Genomic DNA, 20,975 nt, shown 5'->3' on the forward strand with positions numbered 1-20,975 from the left:
AGAGTCAAGAAACCTCTCACTCCTTGGAAATGGAAGTTGCTCGCACAGAGACGGCCTTCTGGCAGAAGCCCTTCTGGCACAACCCGTCTGTGGGCAGAGCCTCGCACTCTTGACTTTGTCACCTGTGGTGAAGCAGGACCCGTAAAAACACAGCCTCGTGCGTGTAGAAGTTATTTGTGCTAAAAGTCGGTTATCTTACACAAGGCATTCTTCCCAAGTCTTTAACCCCAACGCAGAATTCATTTACATCTGCATAAATACTGTGTTTTGCTTTGTCTTGAGCCTCTAATTTTTCCTTAAAAACCTTCAGAACTCTGTGCTTTGAGGCCATCTGCTTTCCTGGAAATATCCAGGATTCACAAACTGTCCTTAAAACCTATCTACATGGTCTGTGAGCTGTTAACTAAAAAAAAAGGCAAGTCAAACTAAGGAAGAAAGGAAAGAAAAATCACATCTGTATGTCAAGCAAATGCAAAACACACACACACACACACACACACACACACACGCAAGACAATTTACAATATCAAAAGAAAATAAAATCACTTTTTAATTGACTTTCTCTTTGCCAGTTCTGAAGCTAAGCACTAGCTCCTTCCTTATTAACTTTAGTCTTTTGAGCAATTTTTTCCATTGTAAGCACTTTCTAAAAAATCATTTTCACACATTTCTCAGATACATCAATCCTCCCGGCATTCCTCTATGCACACATGATGGTACCCCAGCTCTAAATATAAAAGACTTTTATTATGTCCATTAACCATGGACATATGTGCTCCAAAAGTTTCCTGACACGCAGTCATTTGTGGGTTTTTAATTATAAACAGAAAATATTCACTAGAAAAATAAAGAAGCAAGCCCATAAATATATCTTTATACATTTGAGTTTTGTTTGTATACGACAAAACGTTGGCGCAATGGCTTTCCGGGTTGCCAGCTCCAGAATGTGAGCACGCGTGCGTTTCCAAACACACAGGGATGCACACGCATTCACACGTACAATTAACTCCATGCCTCGTACAGGACGCAAACATCTGTAATTGTGGGTGCTGCTCCCTTATTTCTAAAATAAGGGAGCAGGCAGGCTCTTTCTGACAATCACCGGGTCTCACTCCACATGAAAAATTAAATGGGAAAGAAAGCAATGCCCAGTAAAATACTTGACAAACGAAGTCATATTTATTGAATGCGTTTTATTTTAACAACCAAAAAATTCTAACAGCCTAACAATGCACATAAGTTAAAAATTAATTATCACTTAGTGATAACAAAGATAGTTGATTTACATGGAAAAAAGAACATTTACAATATGTTAATCCTTATTCACATTGTTGATACCGCAATAAAACACAATTTGTTTTTTTCATTTCACAAAAAAAAAAAAAAAGGCGGGAAATTGTGCTTTGTCAAGAGGCACTACAAGAGAAAGTTTCTTCTTCCAAATAGATATTATATGACAGATATTGAATAAATAGACATATATGCATTGTAATTCGCAAAGATCTGGCAAGACCACAGGCTAAAATGCCCACAGATTCACTTAGAATCACTGCAAACTCGGCAGTGAAATTAAAAAATAAAAGGCAAGACTTAGCATTGAAAAATACCTAATAAATTTTTGGTTGAAGTGTAAAAGATACCAAATGCGGATGCCATCGATAGATGAACCACCTTGTAAGAGCTTGGCAAAATCAGTTTCCATTACGTGTACAGAGTGACCTTCAGCAACAGTGTAAGAAGACAATTTGGAAAGAGTAACTCGGAGATCAGCAAGCAGCAAGCGTGGACTTTCGGATTAAAGCTGCAGCATACTACAGAAGCAGAAGGACGGGCCCAGGCCTTAACTGCAAACCACCATCCTTTTGCAAAGGTACGTGACGCTCGCGTCAAGAGAATGTTTCGACATCGTTATCTGAAAAAGTACAGGAAAATGTCCCTTTCAAACCTCCAGAGGTTACTGAGCAGCTAGAATTAGCTTGTATTGCAACATGTCTTCTCCCTGTATAGTGTAAGTTCTGAGTTAATATCTACACATAGAGGTTTTTTTTTTTAACTCCTACCTTTTATACCTTTCAAATATATAAATAGTATTAACAGTTATATTACAATGTTTGTGTAGTAAACAGAAAATAACTTTCAAAGTGATATTGCATGAGGTCTTTGACAAGGTTGCATGAGAGCACAACTCCAAAAAAATCCAACCGGATGGGACTGTTTGATGGCCGCGCGAAGCAGGGATCGGGTCCCGAAGGTGAGGTCACCTCTTGCAATTACTCTAAGGAGAAGTGGGAAGTAATGCTATTGATGCTTCTGAGAGGAAGCCGCAGGAGGTCTGGAGACCCATAGCAGACTGCGGCTTTAATGCTCGTTCCGCTGCACAGCCAGTCGGTATTAGTTCTGCTTTACGTAAGGTCATCGCTATGTAGGTAACTGAGAAGATGTTTTCGTTTATGACGAGCAGGTGATTCCAACTGAAATCGCTTCGCTTACTCTACTGCCTGGAGCTGCACAATGATTCGAAAACGGGTTCTTGTTCAGGCTGCCATACTGGGGAAGGGAGGAGGCATGACAGCAGGGACCACAGACGTTTGGTGAGATGGATGGAATGTGTACGAAGAAGAGGAAGCCCCAAGTGAAAGAGAAATTAAGAAACATCTTTTGGGAGACGGAAGGATGGAGGTTTATGGGAGAGGGAACCCCTTTAAGTGGGCAGCGACTTCTTTTCTAACTTAACATTACATTGAACTATTTTCTATTTAAAAAAAAAAAAAGAGAGAGAGAAAGAAAGAAAAAAAAAGAGAAAACAGCAACAACAAACAACTTTAAAATGAGCAGGCTTATTCATTTTAAAATCTGAAGCCACGGACAGGTAAATAAGTTTCACAATAAAACGTGGCTTGTACTATGAATTCCATACGTCCAACGTCAAAATGTCATTTTATCAAGACTGCACTTAAAGGACAAGTTTTCTCTGTACTGAATTACAGTTTTATTCATTTGGAATTCCACAGAAATGCATCTGTTCACTACAGGAATGACAAGTTGAGTAACGGAACATATCGAGTCATTTTAAGTGTGCATTGTGTCTTATAAGAGCAATTTGACTTGTATCATTTTAAGGTGCCCTGATTTCTTTTCCACTTTACTTTCTTCTTTCTTTTTGGCAGTGTTGATTTATTTTGTTAAATACATACCTCAAAAATTACCCATCAAGCTGCCAGATAGGAAGCCATAGAATTAAAAAAAAAAAAAAATCAGGGACGAACACAGAAAATAAATAGGAATTCAAAAATAGTCACCCCACCCTGAGAGCAGGCCGCAGTTTATCAAAAAGCCAAAGCGACTCACTGTGAAGTGGTTTTTTTTTTTTTTTTTTTTTTTTTTTTTTTAATACATAAACAAGTCTCTTCTTTAAGAACTCATTTCACAGTCTATTCTTTCGGATTGTAAAGTTCTCTGTCCCATGCAATTTAATATATATATGTAAATATATAGATATATACATATACATATACACACACACTTGTAGCTTCCTTCATTTATTTCGTAGATCTTCTCATCCTGGAACTTGCCTGATGTCACTTCCCTAAGTGCAAGGATAATGAAGGCAGAGTCTCCTGTGATTATAATTATTATGATCCAGTCAATTGTAAAAGTGTAACACTTGAGTGTCTTTGCCAAGGCGATGTCTGATTCGGAAATACTGAACTTATTCAGTCTATAGGTGTATCCTGTGCAACAAAAGAAATGTCAAAAAAGGTAAGAAAAACAAAACACACAAAAAAAAAAAAAAAAAAAGACAAAAATAAGATAAAATAAACCAAAAAAAAAAAAAAAAAAAGGAAGAAAATGTTTTTAAAGAAATTAAAACAGAAAATCCTTGGACCGACGTCTTGCTTGGCCTGGTAGGAGTTCACATTATCTCTGGTCAATTTCAGCAGGCGCGGCCTTGCTCTTTTCGGCATTTTCCTCCTCGGCCTCCACTTTGTACATCTCCTCTGAGCCTTCCTCGCTGTCGTTCTCCTCGGACTCCGTCAGCAGCTCCTCGTCCTTATACTCGGCCACGTCCACCGCGGAGCCCAGGTGCTCCTTGAGCTTCCCGTGATGCTTCACGTGATACCGCTGGTTCTGGAAGAACTTGATGATGGTGTGCTTGGGGAGATCCAGCTGCGCAGAAAGCGTGTGGATGGCTTCCTGATCAGGGTACAGGCCCACATCATGGATAAAGCTTTGGAGGATCCCCAGGGCTTCCAGGGAGATCTTTGTGCGAGAACGGGGCTTTTTGGCACAACTGTCTTCCGTGGGAGGAGGTGGGGGAGGAGCTTCTTCTCTGGGCGGGGAGCTCTCCTTGGCCGGCTGAGACTGCTGTCGGTGCAGGACCTGATCATTAAAATTAAGAAGAAAAAAAAATTGAACATTCGACTCAGGATTTCACCTTTCAGAAGCCGTCATCCCTCTGAAGCCTGTGTGGCCTGTCTACCTTCGGACTGCAGTGCTGTAGTCATTTGTAAATTCAGGTCTCTGGCAAACTTGAAAGAATTTCTGGAGATTCAGAATCTCATTTACAAAACCAGAGGTTAATAACAGTAAGGTGCGCGGACATTTATATCCTGAGGCACAAAGAAGTTAAGTTTGTTGTCCCCGGTCATTGGCGTTCAGTCTGGCTCCAGAGCCTTCCCCAGGGTTAACCAGGGTGATCACACCACCTCTCTAAAGCCTGAGTGCAAAGAAATGGAACTCACAGTGAAGGCTCTACAATCAGACCTCACGGGTTCAAGTCCAGAATCTTCCACTTAATTGCGAGTCCCTGTATCAGGCACTAACATCTTTAAACCTCAATTTCATCATCTATAAAAGAAGGATAAGACACTGACTTCCTAGAGATGTTGTAAGAATTAAGTAACATAGTATATGCAATGAATAGTGCTTACCTTAAATCAGAGGTTGACAAACTTTCTCAGTAAAAGGCCATATAGTAAATATTGTAGGTTTTGCAGGGCCATACCGTCTCTGTTGCAATGACTCAACTCTCTTTTTGTAGTGTGAAAGCAGCCATAAGTAATATATAAGCAAATGAGCGTGGCTGTGTTCCAATAAAACTTTATTTACAAAAACAGGTGGTGGATTGGATTTGGCCATGGGCCATAGTTTATCCACCTCAAGCTTAGGGCTAACATCCAAGAAATGATAGTAATTATTACCATCAGCCTCATAATTACCCTTAAGAGTGGAACAGAGAATTAGTTGGTATTCCAGTCAGAAAATCAATACTTCATAAAATTAGGAAGAACTTTTATTTTCTTTCAGCCCTGATATTGATCCTTCAATAATGTTTTTTTTAAAATACATAGATTTCCAAATTAATTTAAAGATATAACATTTTTCTTAAATGAAAAATTTTAAATGGCTATTTTAAACTCACATAGGTGGACCTCAATATCACCACAAACTATTAATATTCTGTTTTGCACACACTCCCTAATTTCTGTTTTTTAATCCTTAATTGTTCAAGTTTTCTAGTTGTTGTAATTAACTTAAATTTCTTTTTTAGCCCTACATATTCCCCACTTACTAAAAAAGGAAAACTAAACAAAACAGAAAAAGCCTCTAGTGTTTACATAAATTTCTAGACCCAAGACAGAGCTGCTCTTACCCATGGCACCGTATCAGCAGGCTGAACTTTCCAGTTCCTGTAATGGCACCCCTTGACCAGAAGCACAGGACTTCCTGTCAGCCAATCCCCAAACACCAAGCCAGTTCAGGGCTCCACACCTTCTTGTTCTTTGACCTTTCTAAATAAGGTCAGGTGTGCAACCCTGGCCACCTGTGCCCTGTTTGTGTTGTCACTTGTAATGATCCATGAAACCTGATCTTGCCCCAAGTCCTTCAGGCATAGTGTTCCACTGTTTGTGAGGTGCCACATCCTCCCAACTCCGGACTGTCTTCCTTGAATAAAGGACACCAAACCCGTAACTGAACTGTTTCCATTTCTGTCAGGCGACCCTAGTTGGGCAAGCTTATGCTTGGTCTTCATTAAATGCTTCTTCAACATCATCTCTCTGCAGGAAGTAATTTCCCATTTTAATATTTATTTAAGAGCCTCTTCAATTTGATGAGAGAGAGAAAGCTCTCTGGAGGAGACTGTCCTAACAGCTTGCTCCTGCTCCCATCATGGGCCTACGTGAGCTGGTCTTCATGGTGAGGAGAGAGGATCCCGGAAAGGAGCCTCAGCCACTAGTCACACTTTACAAAACCAGCAGCAATAGTACATAATTAAAAGGTTTCTGTGATGGTCCATAGTAAATAGCATTATGTCAACTCCAAAGACAAGGACCACATTTCCTAGTCTCACATCAGTGCCTTACTTTTTGGGTCCTCCCAGAGCCTTTAAGCATAGTTGAGTTCACATTTTAAAAAACCTACATTTCTCTTTTTACCATTCTCTCCTATTTTATGCAGTCTCTTTCATGTTAGAGCAACAAAGCACACATCTTCCAGAGTCCAGGGGGAAATCGATCCCACTGGTACAGAAGAAAACACATCTATTTACATTACAGAGTCAATGGTGTGTCCCCATTCCCATCCCTATAACGACCACCATCACACGCTACCCACAAGACCCATTTTCTCTTTTTGGCTGTGAAATAGCAACATCAAAGCAAGCATCTAAGAAAAAAAAATTCCGCCACCTCTTCCAGTCTCAGGGACCATCTGATGAGAATACAATTCCTTACCAATGTGAAAACGTCAGTCTGTTATATGGAATTTAGAAAATATTAGGGCACATGAGATCGTTACCTAAATAAAGTAAGAACAAGCAGAAGAGGACGAAACTTTTCAAATGATAATTAGCAATCACGTAACAATCAAAATAATAATACAAAGAATAATCAAGTGCGAATAAGAATATCTATCATAATGAGCTGAAGGCGGTGGCGGAAAGAAATGTGAAACACAGGGCCATCAAACAGGGGCACTAAAGGTCCATATACTGTTGACCAATTAAAGTGAATGTTCTTGGCATTTTCTTTACTACTTTCAACTAAGAGTAAATTCATGTGGTCTGCTGTGGTAAGCTGGCATCAGCAAAAATCTGAGAGCTCTGTTACTTCAACATCCTAATTATAGCCGGAAGGGAACGTAGAGTTGTGCTACGGGCCTGTTCAGGGCACTTTGATGGCAGAAGATATTTGCTCTGAGGTCATAATCTGGGCAGCCTGACCATTGTAATAAATGAATCCCTATGTCAACAGGTGAGGATTTTGTTTTTTTGGTGAGAAAGAGAGAGAGGCACTGAAATTATATATGAAATATGTACTCAAAGAACCTATATACTCAAGCACGAGTACCTCCTATTAGAGCAATTGCGTTAATTGGAAAACAAAAGAGAATTAAAATGCCCCATTTTCTAAATTATGCTTGCCTTCTGTAGTAAAAGTCAGCATAATGGTTCCATTTAGTTAAATAATTAGATTGGTTCTTTAGGGGTTTTCCATTTTGCACTGGTTAGATTTAAAGAGATTTTCCAAAACTAGACTTTGAAGTTACTATAATCTTTCTGCATGATAGGGTTTGTTCTTCTCCTAGGTCCAACCAACTGGCCGCCCTCACCTTTCCTTTCACAGACTCTTGCTTTGCCAACACACGGAAGCAGGGAAGCCACACATGAAACAGCAGGGCAACAACAGTAAGAACGGCCACTTACTGGACGCTTACGCTGGGCCAGGCCTGGCTAACAACTTTACCCAGACTGGTTTACTCAATCCTCATGGTTCCTCAGTAAGGTGGTATTTGGATCAAGAATACTCTGGAGGGCACCTGGGTGGCTCAGTTGGCTAAATATCTGCCCTCCACTCAGGTCATGATCCCAGAGTCCTGGGATTGCGTCCCGCATCAGGCTCCCTGCTTAGCATGGAGTCTGCTTGTCCCTCTCCCTCTGCCCTCCCCCTGCTCATGCGTTCTCTCAAATAAATAAACAAAATCTTAAAAAGAGAGAGAGAGAGAGAGAGAGAGGGAACCTGGAATAGGCAGCACCTCAAGAAAACCCTTTACCTTGGAAATTATAAACACGGTGACCTGTCAGTGTGAGAAAGTGGGTTTCCGAGGGACAGTAATGTCACCGCCCATCACAGAAGAGGAGATGGTTCTCGGAAAACCAAGAGCAACAGAAACGATCTACAAAGAGAAATGTTTTATTTCTGGTCAGATGATATTGTACAGTGAGTTGGGTGGCATGACAATATTTATAGGAAGAAGCGTAAGTGACATTTTGAGCATCTTCAAGCCGATAAGTAGAGAGCCGTCAAAATCGAGAATGACAAAACAGGCAGCTCTAAAGTGAAACCGCCTTACAAGTCTGCAAAAGGGCCTGAGTTTTTTCAGTCACATGGACACACTGGCTGTCATTCCCTTTCAACTACAATAGGCGTTTAAGACCTGAAACCAAAAGGTGCCCTAAGTTCTGTCCCAGCTAGCTTCATTCCCTCCAAGGTCTTTTCTTTTTTCTTTTTCTTTTATTTTTTTAAGATTATATTTTTTTTATTCGAGAAAGAGTGAAAGCAAGAGAGATCCCAGAGGGAGGGGAGAAGCAAACTTGCCATTGAAGGGAGAGCTCAATGCAGGGCTCCATCCCAGGACCCTGAGATCATGACCTGAACCAAAGGCAGACACTTAACCGGCTGAGCCACCCAGGCAGAAAGTTGTTTATCGTCTGTTGACAATTTTTAAGAAAGAAAGAAAAAAAAAAGGGAAAAAAATCACGACATAGATTTTCTCACTAACCAACTGCAGTGGCTTTTTATTATGACAATCAAGGAATTATAGAGTAAAGCCTAATGCTTATAAAACCATCTTTCTGAGAAAGGATGATCAATGCAACCCCGTCTTAAAACCCTCCCGTCTAAATGGCAGGAACTTTTCTTCATTTTCTTATATCTTGAATATATAATGTCAACTCTTCTAGCCTCATCTTCATAGGACAGGTTTCTGAACTCCCATTTAACTGAATTCTAGTTTTTCTGTTTGAATTTCTCAGAGATGCTCAAATTTCTTGTTGGTTCACTAGATGAATCAAGTCTGCTTCCTGTCCCCTCCACATTCCCTGAGTAACTTAAGTGAGAGGCCAGGCCATTGATTCCTGCTGGATGGGCCAAGAGGTCGTCCTGTTCCTCAGCTCATGTGATAATTCAGACATCTATTTTGTGGCTGATTTTTTTTTTCTTTAAACCAAAAAATTTACAATTACTTCAACCAAGACAGAGAATGATCTGCCAAATGAATCGAGATACATGTTCTTTTCTAATGAGTTCTTTCTTCACACAACTAGATTTACTGTTTTCTGGGACTTTTCTTGAGTTAAGATTGTGAACAGAGCATCTTCCCAGATATTGAAGTAAAAGAAACTGCCCAAGTCCACAAACTTTCCAGCTTCATCCTTTCCCCTCTTTTTTCAAAACGGACCCAGTAGTTGACCCTTTCTATTCCTAACGCCCACCATCTCTCTTCACGTGATTTCCCCAAATGATGGAATATATCCTTCTGTAAAGATAGCCATCCATCCCTTCACTTTTGACCTTTGCAAACAAGCCTGATCATTCATTCTAGCTCTATTTTGGTATAGATTTTTCTTCCATCACAACTGAACTTAAATTAGTTAACTATTCATCTCTGGTAATTTCTACAGAGAGTTCTATTTCATAGCTTCTCTTGTCGATTTTTCAATATGACAATCAGTGTTCATAGCACAGGAATAGCTGAGGATCTTCGAGAATAACAGCAGTGGTAGGAGCAATAGAAGGTAGATGGTAGCATTTGTGTGAAGTTCATGAGCTGAACACTGGCCTAACTGCTAAAAATACATTAATTTTACCTAATTTTATTTATTTTCACAGTAATCCTGCAGGCAGATTATTTTTGCCCTATTTTATGATGAGAAAACTGGAGTTCAGAGAGGGTAGAGGTAATCTGTATGAGGCCATATAGCTTAAAAGTAGAACTAGTTTCCAAAACATGTCTGTCTGATTTGAAATCCCATGCCCTTGAGCATTCATGTTCCCCTGCCTTCTGTTAGTGAGATTACATAAGAAAACTGAACAAACTCTCTAGACTTTGAGATGACAGACATAAATTAAATGCCAAGTAGTAATAAATACTATAAGCAAAAAATTGAGTAACGCAAAAGGAGGGGAACTGGGGAGAGTGAAATTCACTTTAGATACGGTGACTCAAGGAAGGCTCCTTAAGGAGGCTGCACGTGAGCAAAGGTCTGAAGGAAGCCAGGGACAAGCCATGAAGAAGAACATTCCAGGCAAAGGAAACCGTAGCACGGTAGGGAGGAATATATTCGATATATTTGAAGAACATCAAGGAAGGCGGCACGTTGAGGTGCTACAGCCACTAGGCACGTGGGGCTACTTGCATTTTGTTAAATTAATTAAAACTAGAAGCAAAACAAGCCACATTTCATGTGCTCGATTGCCACACTGTGCAATACCATATGGGACAGCACATTTTCACCATGACAGGAAGTAGTGGGGAACAGCCCTGTGCCAGAGAGAAATGATGAGTGGAAGGTCGCCAGGGCCAGACCCTGGCGTTCTACTGTCAAGGTGATAGAAAGCCTTCAGTGAACTGCAATCATATTCTGATTTAGCCACAAATGTAGTAGGGCTTGAAACCACCACTATTGCTAAAGAGAAGAGAGATGTTCATATAGCCACATACTAAGTAAGAAAAACTCAATATATTACTGGATTTTCAAGAGACCGTCCCAAAGAGCAACACTATTATAACAACAACCAGTGCAGAAGAATGCACTGATACTTCTATCCTCAAGAGAACAGTTAATTTACATTTAACTGATGGCTGCCTTCTTCATCAGACGTGCTTATCATGTCTGAAAGGAAATATGTTGAAGACAATCAACCCTAGTTAAAGGAGAAAAAGAACTGTCGGTTTATCAAATATTTATGGAGTTTCTATTATAACGGGACCTATTAATTTACAAAGGTTTCTAATAAGTAGTCTTATCACCAACAATTAAATGTTGATAAATAAGTTATGGATAGGACATCAACAAATAGAAAGTTAAAAGTCTAATAAATTCCTTATTTACTTGCTGAAATCTCTTTGGGCCAAAATATGATATTTAAATATATAAAAGGACATAACAACAGTGACAAAGAAATAAGAGTCGTAAATATATTCAAAAGACGCATCAACTTCAAAACAAAACCTCAAACTTCCTTGCCCGGTGACAAAGCACAGCCATAATACGGGCCCATGCTGTTTCTCTGCCTTCAAAACTGGACATTTTTTGAAAACACAAGGACAAAATGGTACCATGACAAAAGTCGACTAAGAAAGATAAAGCAGCTCTTCTTAAACCTCTCAGGGTTCAAATAGATTTTGAAGGCCTCAATGAAAACCAGCTGGGAGCCATGTGTAAAGTGTAATGGTTTTTGCCTGCAGGGGAGGAAGCGAGATCTTGAATGATTAAGTTCAGGAAAGTATATAATTCACTGTATCATTATGGGGTGAACTGGATTACTTATAATAAGCCAAGACTTTGTGGTCTATTTTATACAGAGAAAATGAGAAATTATTAGAAAGGTGACTGTAGAGGGTGCCTGATCCAGTAATAGGTTAAAACAAAAGTTTTCCCAGGTGGACGCATCCACATCTCTGTGACAAGCCTAACCCAGAGGACGGAGCTTCACCCAGAGCTTCGGGTCCTGAACCGGTGCCACTCACCAGCCAGCGATGAGAACATGGACAAGATGACCTTTGTCTGCCTTTATTTTGCATTAATACTGGAATTATTTTTACTTGTTTAATTTACCTCATCTACAACAACAGAATGTAAAAGAGTTGATCCACAAAAGAAAAGCATTCTTCAGCTAAGAGTCCTGAGAAAATATATTTAACAGGCAATGAGAACAATTGGTTGGAACAACCGAAGAGCCCCTGTGTATAATTCAGTGAGACTTTGTTAAATAAATAAATGAGTGAATGGTGCCATTTAAAAATACATTCTATATAAAATATCATGTAACTGAGATATTTAGGTTTTAGCAATCTAGTTCTACCCCCAATATTCCGTTTTCCACCAAATCAGCATTTAAGACAATTAATTTGGGCTCAAAATTCAGTGGGAAGAACTTCGCATTAATGGTTGCTAATTGATATAAATATTAAGGTAACCATTATATATCGATCTCACTCACTGGACTGCGAGCTGCGTACTGGCACACCATATGTCTGGCACACAGTAAGTGGTCAGTACGTCTTTGTTCTGCTCTACTGGATTAATTCCATATTCTTTCTTCTGTATTTTCAGTCCAGTTATTACGCTTGTTTTGCACAACTTGTTATTATTACATTTTAGTAAAACTATGTTTAAAAAGTAAATAAACTGTCACTCATAGGAACGTATATCTACTGGATATCTGAAAGCAAATATGATTTTTTTAATCATTTATTTTTAAAAAACTAAGGGCACCATATAACCCATATATTAACGGCACGGCATGTAAGCTATGAGGAGTTTTGGGGTCACAGAATTTTGGCTTCGAGTCCAGTCTCCACCCTGAAAAGCACATCTGCTTACTAGCCTTGCAATTCTGAGCTAGCTACTTTGAGCCACAGAGCTTGTTAATCCGTAAAATCTTCCTTCCAGTCCGATGAGGATCCCGTGAGATACTGCAAGCTCAGGACTTAGGAGAGTTCTCCTCATAAGCAAGACTTCTGTAAGTAATAACTACCGTGAAAAAACGCAACGAGGATTTAAGAATCGGTAGTATAATGCCTCCTGTATTTTTCTATCAGTTAGGCTTATTACAAAAATTAGCAACAAATTCAGAGATCTGTTTTTCTTTTCTACTCCAAAGATGGGGAGGTCTACCAGTAAGTTTCCCTATTCCTTTCACTCGTACGCTACATACATCTTTGTTCTTTAACATGGCCCCTAACACAGAGAAGTTGCCTTTTAAGCATCTGTCACATGGAATTATATCTCATAGTCATAGACCCGTTCAAGGTGACACCTTCTATATGCGCAGCCTGGGATCCTTTTAGCAACACACACTTTATCAGTGGTTCTCGAAATGCGGTCCATGGACCCCCATGGAAACCCTGATTCCCTGTCAAGAGCTCTAGAACACCAAAACTATTTTCACGGCAAAACTAAGACAGTATTTGCCTTTTGGGCCATGCTGAAATGTATACCGATGGCACAGAAGCAACGGTGGGAAAACCGCTGGCCTGTGAAAATAAATGAAGTCAGTGGCACCAAACCGCGCTGGTAGCTGTACTCTTCACGGCCACGTGCGCCCAGTAAAAATGCCACTTTCATTCAAGACTGTCCTTGACGATGCAGTAATAGATGATTAATTATATTAAACTCAACCCTTGAGTATACCTCTTTTTAAAAGTCTGTGAGGAAATGGGAAGTGCACATAAAGCCCCTGCATGGGATGCTGCGGGAGATGGCGGTCCTGAGACGCGTGCTTGTGTGATTCTCTGATCTGCAAGCTGATCTAGCCACCTTCGTCATGGAATCTCATTTTTACTTGAAAGAACAACTAACAGACAAACAAATTATGGTTATTTGGACTTAGATATCCGACAGACATTTTCATAAAAGTGAAGTGAGTCTGCCACTCCGAAGAAAATAATCTGAGAGTATTTTTGCCAATGATAAAATTTGATCCTCCCAGTGAAAAATTAAAATTTTGAAAAACATGGAGGTGCTGCTATGTGCTTAACAGCTCCCCAATACTTAAAAGACTCTCCTGATGATAATGGTGGTTAATTTAACAAAAAAAAAATTTTTTTTTCATCTTTTAAATTATTTATTTATTTATATTTTAAGATTTTATTCATTTATTTGACAGAGAGAGAGAGAGCGCGCGTGCGTGCACCAGCAGGGGAGCAGCAGGCAAAAGGAGAGGGAGAAGCAGGCTTCCCACTAAGCAGGGAGCCCGATGTGGGTCTCAAACCCAGGACCTTGAGATCATGACCTGGGCCAGGTGCCCCCAAATTTTTAAATATGTCATACAATGGGGGTGCCTGGGTGGCTCAGTCGTTGAGGGTCGACTCTTGATTTTGGCTCGGGTCAAGATCTAAGGGTCCTGAGACTGAGTCCTGTGTCAGGCTCTGTGCTCAGTGGGGAGTCTGCTTGAGATTCTCTCTCTCTCTCCCCCCGTCTGCCCTTCCCCCTGCTTGTACCCTCTCTCAAATAAATAAATCTTTAAAATAATAAATGAATGAATGAAGTCATACAATGAAATGTGTTAGCATTTGGAAGATCCACATCACTCAGTAAATCAGTATTTTCCAAATGACCAATGCATGATATTACAAAATTACGTATAGGTAAAAGATCCATTCAAAGTGCAAGGCAGACCAATGAATTATAAAGCATGCAAGTTTATCAGTACGACTTTGATTCCACTTTGCAACTAACTTTTACGAAACTACTATTTGCAAGGTTCTTCTGTAGTAATAAAGAAAAATATCACAATTACCTGGAAAGGCTATTAAAATATTCCTCCCTTTCCTAATCACTTGTCTATGTGAGACTTGAATTTCTTTTACTCCAACCAAAGCCACATATTGTATCAGATTACATGCAGAAGCGATTATGAGAATCTAGTTCTCATCCATTAAGCCAAATATTTAAAATATTTGCAAGAATATATATATAAAAAATGGTAACTCTTCTCATTTTTTTTGTTTTGGAAATACAGTTATTTTTCATAAAGATGTAATATTTACATATGTTATTTGCAATTATTTTAAAAATTAATAAACATTTAAAACATTCTCATAATTAATTTTTAATGTGGCCAATATTGATAGATACATTATTACTGGAGTCCTCAATAGTAAGACTGAAAGGGGATAGTGAGACCAAAAAGTTTGAAAACTCTCCACTACATGAATTATGCTCAATAGATAACTCTGTCTTTCTCCTAATGAAAACAAAACATTTAATAGAAAATGCAGAATGCCCCCTCAGTTAAAAAATCCTTACTTGTGCCAAATCACCAAGGAAGGTCTTGGAGAATGAACATAAGAAAAATTAAATGTGCATTATGATTGATCTCTTGAATTTTCGTAGGCAAAACATTCTCCTAGATAAACAACTCAGCACTGTTTCTAACTTCAAATGATGTTACTTGAGTTGACTCTTAACAGATGTAATTTCACATCCTAACTCTATTATAAGACTTATTAAAAACCCTGGTTTAGTTTCGTTGCTTTTTTTGGATTATACAGTATCCTAAGGTCAAAACTCAGGAAATCTGTTATTAAAAACAAACAAACAAAAAAAAAAACACCAAAACAAACAAACAACAACAACAAAAAACAAGTATCCATGAAGCAATGACAAATTGCACTCTACAGGTGTTAGATTACATTTTGACTCCAGGCAGGTTTAATATAAGTTGGTCTCCTTTTACAATTGCTCTTAGCACATACAGTTCTAGGAAGGGGATTTAAAAGAAAAAAAGAGAGAGAGAGAGAGAGAGAGGGAGAATAAGAAAAAAATTAAAAAAGAGTAGTGCTCAATAAAAGAAGAGCATGTCAGGAGAAATCAATACAAACAAGCAAAATGGTAGGAAGTCTGACATGGAAATATGTGTTCAATTTCATCCAGCCTTCGTCTTGAGTTTCCTTTAATATTGTAACCAAGATGGTATTGGAACATCGTGTATGTTTTTAATGCAGTTTAATAATTGTTTCTCAAAATAAACACTTTGGTCAAAGATAAAAGCATAAAAACACTGTGACACAATAATCTGTTAAAATAAACTTAGGGGATGGAGGAAGCATAGTTCTTAAAACAGCCTTTGGCTTATATCATTTCCTCTTTGGTAACAAATTGAGAACAACTATACCAACAACTTTGGTACGGTGTGGAGGGCAAAAAAAGAATGTTGTGGTCATTAATCCGACTATTGGGTGTGGCAAGAATCTGCAAACACTGTGGACGGGGGTGGCTGGGTGAGCTGCTTTTCCGATATAAGGAGATGAGCTGACCAACGGGAAATTAAGCAGGTTCAAGATGACTGTGTCTCATTCAAACAGGTACCATGCCACATTAAAAAACAAATAGAACAAAACAAAACAAAACAAAATCTCTCCTGGCAGAATCCAAGAAAGACAAAACATGGACATATCTGGAACCTAATGGTAATTATACCTTTCCCTCCATCAGCATCATCTGTTAAATTAATGTATTTGACCATCAAGGGCCTAACATGACCAAAAACATTCCACAAATGTGACAGACATAATCCATGAGAGAATCCAGGGAAAATAAACTCTTCAGGATGGTCCAGGCCATGACCATGTGTCCTTCTGCCTGGGAAACCATCTCCCAAACCCCACTCTCATTTGCCTGACCCCCCGAGCATTCATTTCTTCCCTGTTCCCATACACCTCCACTGCCTTTCCCAATGTCTTCTCAAATCACAAAGTTAAGCTGAAAAATTCACGGAGTAAGGCCCAGATTCAAGGTACAGGTATTATCAAAATGTCTTTAGGGACCTTTCCCAATGTCTTCTCAAATCACAAAGTTAAGCTGAAAAATTCACGGAGTAAGGCCCAGATTCAAGGTACAGGTATTATCAAAATGTCTTTAGGGACCTTATATTTGAGTTAAAGTGAGATAAGAGTAAGACAGACATGACCAGATCCGGGATTCTGGTTTTTAAATGAACACATGATTTGTCTCATTGGTATAATCAAGAAAAGAGTGGCTTTTGCACCAGCATGAATGAAAGAAAAGCTCTTAAAACACCTGAAAGACACCAGGGTAACTGAATGAAAAGGGTAAAAAGTTAGGATGCCTTGAGTACCAGGAATTCATAATGGTATTAAAAGAACCAACCAAGCTTAAAAGAAAAGAATACAGCAACTACTTCTGATAAATAAATATCATCCAATAGGTTTAACCAGGGCAGAGTTTTGATTCCTTTTAAGTGAAAACATGTTAAGTTAAACGGAAGTAAGAGAACAGATACATTTTGTAAGAACAGACATCATGTGGCCAGCCAAGAACTGTGTCCATGAAGACTTCCGTCATGATTCCTAAGGTAAAGCTCCAGAGTGATTCAAGCTGCTTCTACAGCAGTGAAATAAACCCTTACTCTCCCCGATTTATACACAGATCGTCTAATGTGCCTTGGTAGTCCTATGTCAAAGTTCTCTAGTTCTTTAACTCCTATAATTAGGGTATCATCAAAGCGCTTCCTACCCTTTGGACTTCTTGTTTCTTAAAAACAATAACAAACTAGTCTCACAATGCCAAAGGCCGCCAGTGCATTTATTTGTCAGAGGAGGAAGTGAATCTATGAGATTGAGCTCTGACCCCCGAATCATACACCCGAGACTAACACGTCACAAACATGCTTACCGCTGTTTAGCTGGTAAATGGGGAAAAATACAAAAATATGTTCTGTTTCAATGTAAGTTTAAAACACACATTCATGTTCATGTGAATGAACATCTAATTAAAATATAAAAATGACACTAAGAACGTCAGAGGATGCTATTCAGTGTTTCAAGTGTAGAGACGAAAGTGAAGACGAAGAAGTTAGGGAAGATCCGGATGCATCATGGAGAAGTTCCTCTCCTAAATATTAATTCTGAGTGGGTTATAAAGGGATTCTTCCTTTTTCTATCTTTGTGTACCATTTTTAAAAAGCAAATACCCAATCTTGTCAAAAATTGCTGGTATACAAAAGAGATACTCTTCCTGATAAAGTTCAGCCAAGACTCAGTTTAACATAAAAAAAAAAAAATCCCCATAATTGTGATAGTATTTATGTGTTAACACAACTAGTGCCACTGCAGTTATGTTGTTTTCCAAGTTCCTTAAAGAAGTGGGTTTAGATTACTAATGGAGAAAGGGGGTATGGATTATATTCTCTACTTGGGCGGAGAAAGAAGAGAGAAGGTAACCCATGGGCTTGAGGCCTGACATGGGCTATTCAGAATCCCAGGATAGGCCACATTTTCTGTATAATTTTTACAGTTGGGGCACTCAGAAGTCAGAACAATCTGACAGTTATGGTTAGTGAAAATATTAGATGCTCGCCAATAAAATACTACCTCAGCATATTTTTCCCTTTCTGGACGTAACCACTTAATAACAGGACTTGAGAAAACTGTACTGTGAGAATCAAACACATAAAAGTACAAATATTCCTTTTATAGAAAGCAAATCTTAAGCAGTGCATTATAATCAACTATTCTGGTAAAAGACAAAATATCTAGGATTACCACACCACTGACATATTATGGTTTATTATACCCTGACGTCCCAACTGGGTAAACAAAGTCAAATGATCAAAGAGGGGTTTTCTCCTCAGACTGTGAGGTAGAGGCCACTGATCTCTAGGGAAGATTCCTAGTGGTTTACCAATGAAAAGGTGTCAAGTGAGAGCATGTCGAACGTAACCGTTACTTTTCAACTTCATTTAATTTCATCAGAGACTGGCTTGCCTTGGTATCATTTTCTTTCAAAAGAAGGAGAATATGGAAAAATTTAATGATGTGAGGTAAAACTCCCCAAAGGTTAATTCTAGAATACCCTTTTAAACTCTAAACCACTTCTGGTTCATTATGTGGACACAGGTTTTGCATCCTCCACATTAATGACCTTACTAACTGAAACCAGGTATGGGGAAACCTTAGCTTCTGAACTCTGCGGTAAGTACACAGGGTGAGAGCTGGAAAGCCAATGGGACCAGGCTCGCTTATTTAGACAGTGCTTTCCTCAAGAAAACAAATCTGCTCCCTGAGTACCAGGGATGGTCACTGGGAAGAGAAATCTCAGTTCCTAATTCTCTGGGATGAGGTAACTAGATTGGCAACTCCGTTCCCCTCAAGAAAGATTCCAGTCTCCAAGCTGTGAACGAACTGTTTTATTTCCAGGAGGCCAGTCATGTGACATCCTTATCTACCCAGAGTCACAAAGCAAGTCCAGTTTTGTCTGTGGCTTTTCTAAACACATTTTTCTTGGATTAATTTTCCCTTCTTCCTATATACCCCATTACTGTTATTCTGTTCATGATAATCTCTCTTGTCTGAATTACTACAACTTCCTCCCAACAGGCCTCTGCCATGGCCAACAGAGCATCTTGCCAAAGGCCTTCAGTGGCCTTAAGATGGGCCGAGGCCTCTCTCATACCCAAGAAGACCCTGAGACCTGACTCGAGCTTTTGTCCCTGTGCTTGTTCTCCAACCCCTGCCTTCTGGGCAGTGCTCTAAAGCTGGAGCCCTACTCTCCGGCTGTTTTGTCCCTCTGACCTCTGTGCCCTCACTTCTGCTGTCTCCTGGACCCAGGAAGCTCCTCTACTGAGGAATTCTGCAAGGGACCCTGAGCAGCACCACTTCCTGGAAGTCTTCCAGGTTCTCCTGCTCACCAGGTCGTGGGCAAACATGTCCCTCATTTGTGTTTCTCTGCGTCTGCACTTACATCCTGTACAGCAGTCGCCTGTCCTCATACCTGTTTCTCCATGAATCCGTGTGCTTCTCAGGAGTAGTTTCTTTTTTTTTTTTTTAATTTTTATTTTTATTTGACAGAGAGATATCACAAGCAGGCAGAGAGGCTAGCAGAGAGAGAGAGGAGGAAGCAGGCTCCCTGCCAAGCAGAGAGCCCAATGTGGGGCTCGATCCCAGGACCATGGGATCATGACCTGAGCTGAAGGCAGAGCTTTAACCCACTGAGCCACCCAGGTGCCCTCAGGAGTAGTTTCTGTGTTACCTTCATCTCCACACAGCACAGGGTTCGGGCACTATGTTTTGAGAGAGCAGTTTATCCTAAAATTTCCAGAATTCTTCTGTATTGGTAGTAGTTATATGCTACAAACCCAAAGACTTCTTAATATTCAGAACACATCTAATAGCTCTAAAGGGAAAAGTGGAAAGTTCACGTAGGTGCTTCTTACAAAATACACTTGTTACTGAACAGAGTTGAATTATAACGGTTTGTAGTAACATGTTAAATTCACACATACACTTTCCTAACAATACCATACCGGGGCTTACACAGTTCTTAATTCCCCCCAAATCCTCCGACGTTCAGAGATATACCATTAGGGGGTTACTGTTCTCAGGGATAAAAACTGACACATTCATCAGTTTGCTTTGCTCTCCCCGTCCCCAGTTGGTTGAAATATTTCTACCCTCAACAGAGCTCAAAAGGCCTACGCAGTTTCTAGAACAAAAAGAAAAGTTGCTGCAGGCAAAATAGAAAAACAGCAAATAACAATGACAGAATCCACATAAGACAAAGAAAGGGACCCTTTAAAAAAAGAATATACAAAAACTAGATACATTTGCTTCAAAATGGATCACCTGTGTCACAAGAAAAGCCTGAGACAAAATGGCTCCCAACTGAGTGAAATGTGAAAGACTGTGGTCTCTCTACAAAATGCTATCTACAAAGCACTATAGGCCTTTTCTAAAACAAATATTAAACACCAAAATTGTTTCTCTTTGGAGTATAATGAATGACATTAACCCACGCATGCAGAAACCTGCCAAAAAAGGAAAGTAACAAAATTAATTCAAAGTCTTTATTTTTTGTCCCCACTTTGATTCAATCTCTGTAGTTCCAACACCACACAATCCAAAAGAATGCAAAATGGTTTAAAGGTAAGGCCACGAATTGCCTTTGCTATTTCCTGTCTGCATTGGTAGCTCATTTAGACTTGGTTAAAATTTGTTTTTAAGAATATTCAACTAGGGGGACGCCTGGGTGGCTCAGTTGGTCGGACGACTGCCTTTGGCTCAGGTCATGATCCCAGAGTCCCGGGATCGAGTCCCGCATCGGGCTCCCAGCTCCATGGGGTGTCTGCTTCTCTCTCTGACCTTCTCCTCATTCTCTCTCTCATATAAATAAATAAAATCTTAAAAAAAAAATAATATTCAACTAGGGACACCTGAGTGGCTCAGTTGGT

The 20,975-nt window shown here is 39.5% G+C and overlaps 1 protein-coding gene across 9 annotated transcripts in view; it reads right to left on the minus strand.

The window, feature by feature from the left end:
• Positions 1–1,193: 1,193 nt before the first annotated feature.
• Positions 1,194–20,975, minus strand: part of SATB2 (SATB homeobox 2) — a 198,631-nt gene continuing 178,849 nt past the window's right edge. For all 9 annotated transcript variants that reach the window (XM_032354415.1, XM_032354413.1, XM_032354414.1 and 6 more), the window contains one exon: positions 1,194–4,380. In XM_032354415.1, coding sequence (XP_032210306.1) covers positions 3,919–4,380 — 462 coding nt within the window. In that variant the 3' untranslated portion in view covers positions 1,194–3,918. The remainder of the gene's footprint in view (positions 4,381–20,975) is intronic.

This window comes from Mustela erminea, chromosome 8 (genome assembly GCF_009829155.1).
Source record: "Mustela erminea isolate mMusErm1 chromosome 8, mMusErm1.Pri, whole genome shotgun sequence".
Taxonomy (NCBI): Eukaryota; Metazoa; Chordata; class Mammalia; order Carnivora; family Mustelidae; genus Mustela; species Mustela erminea.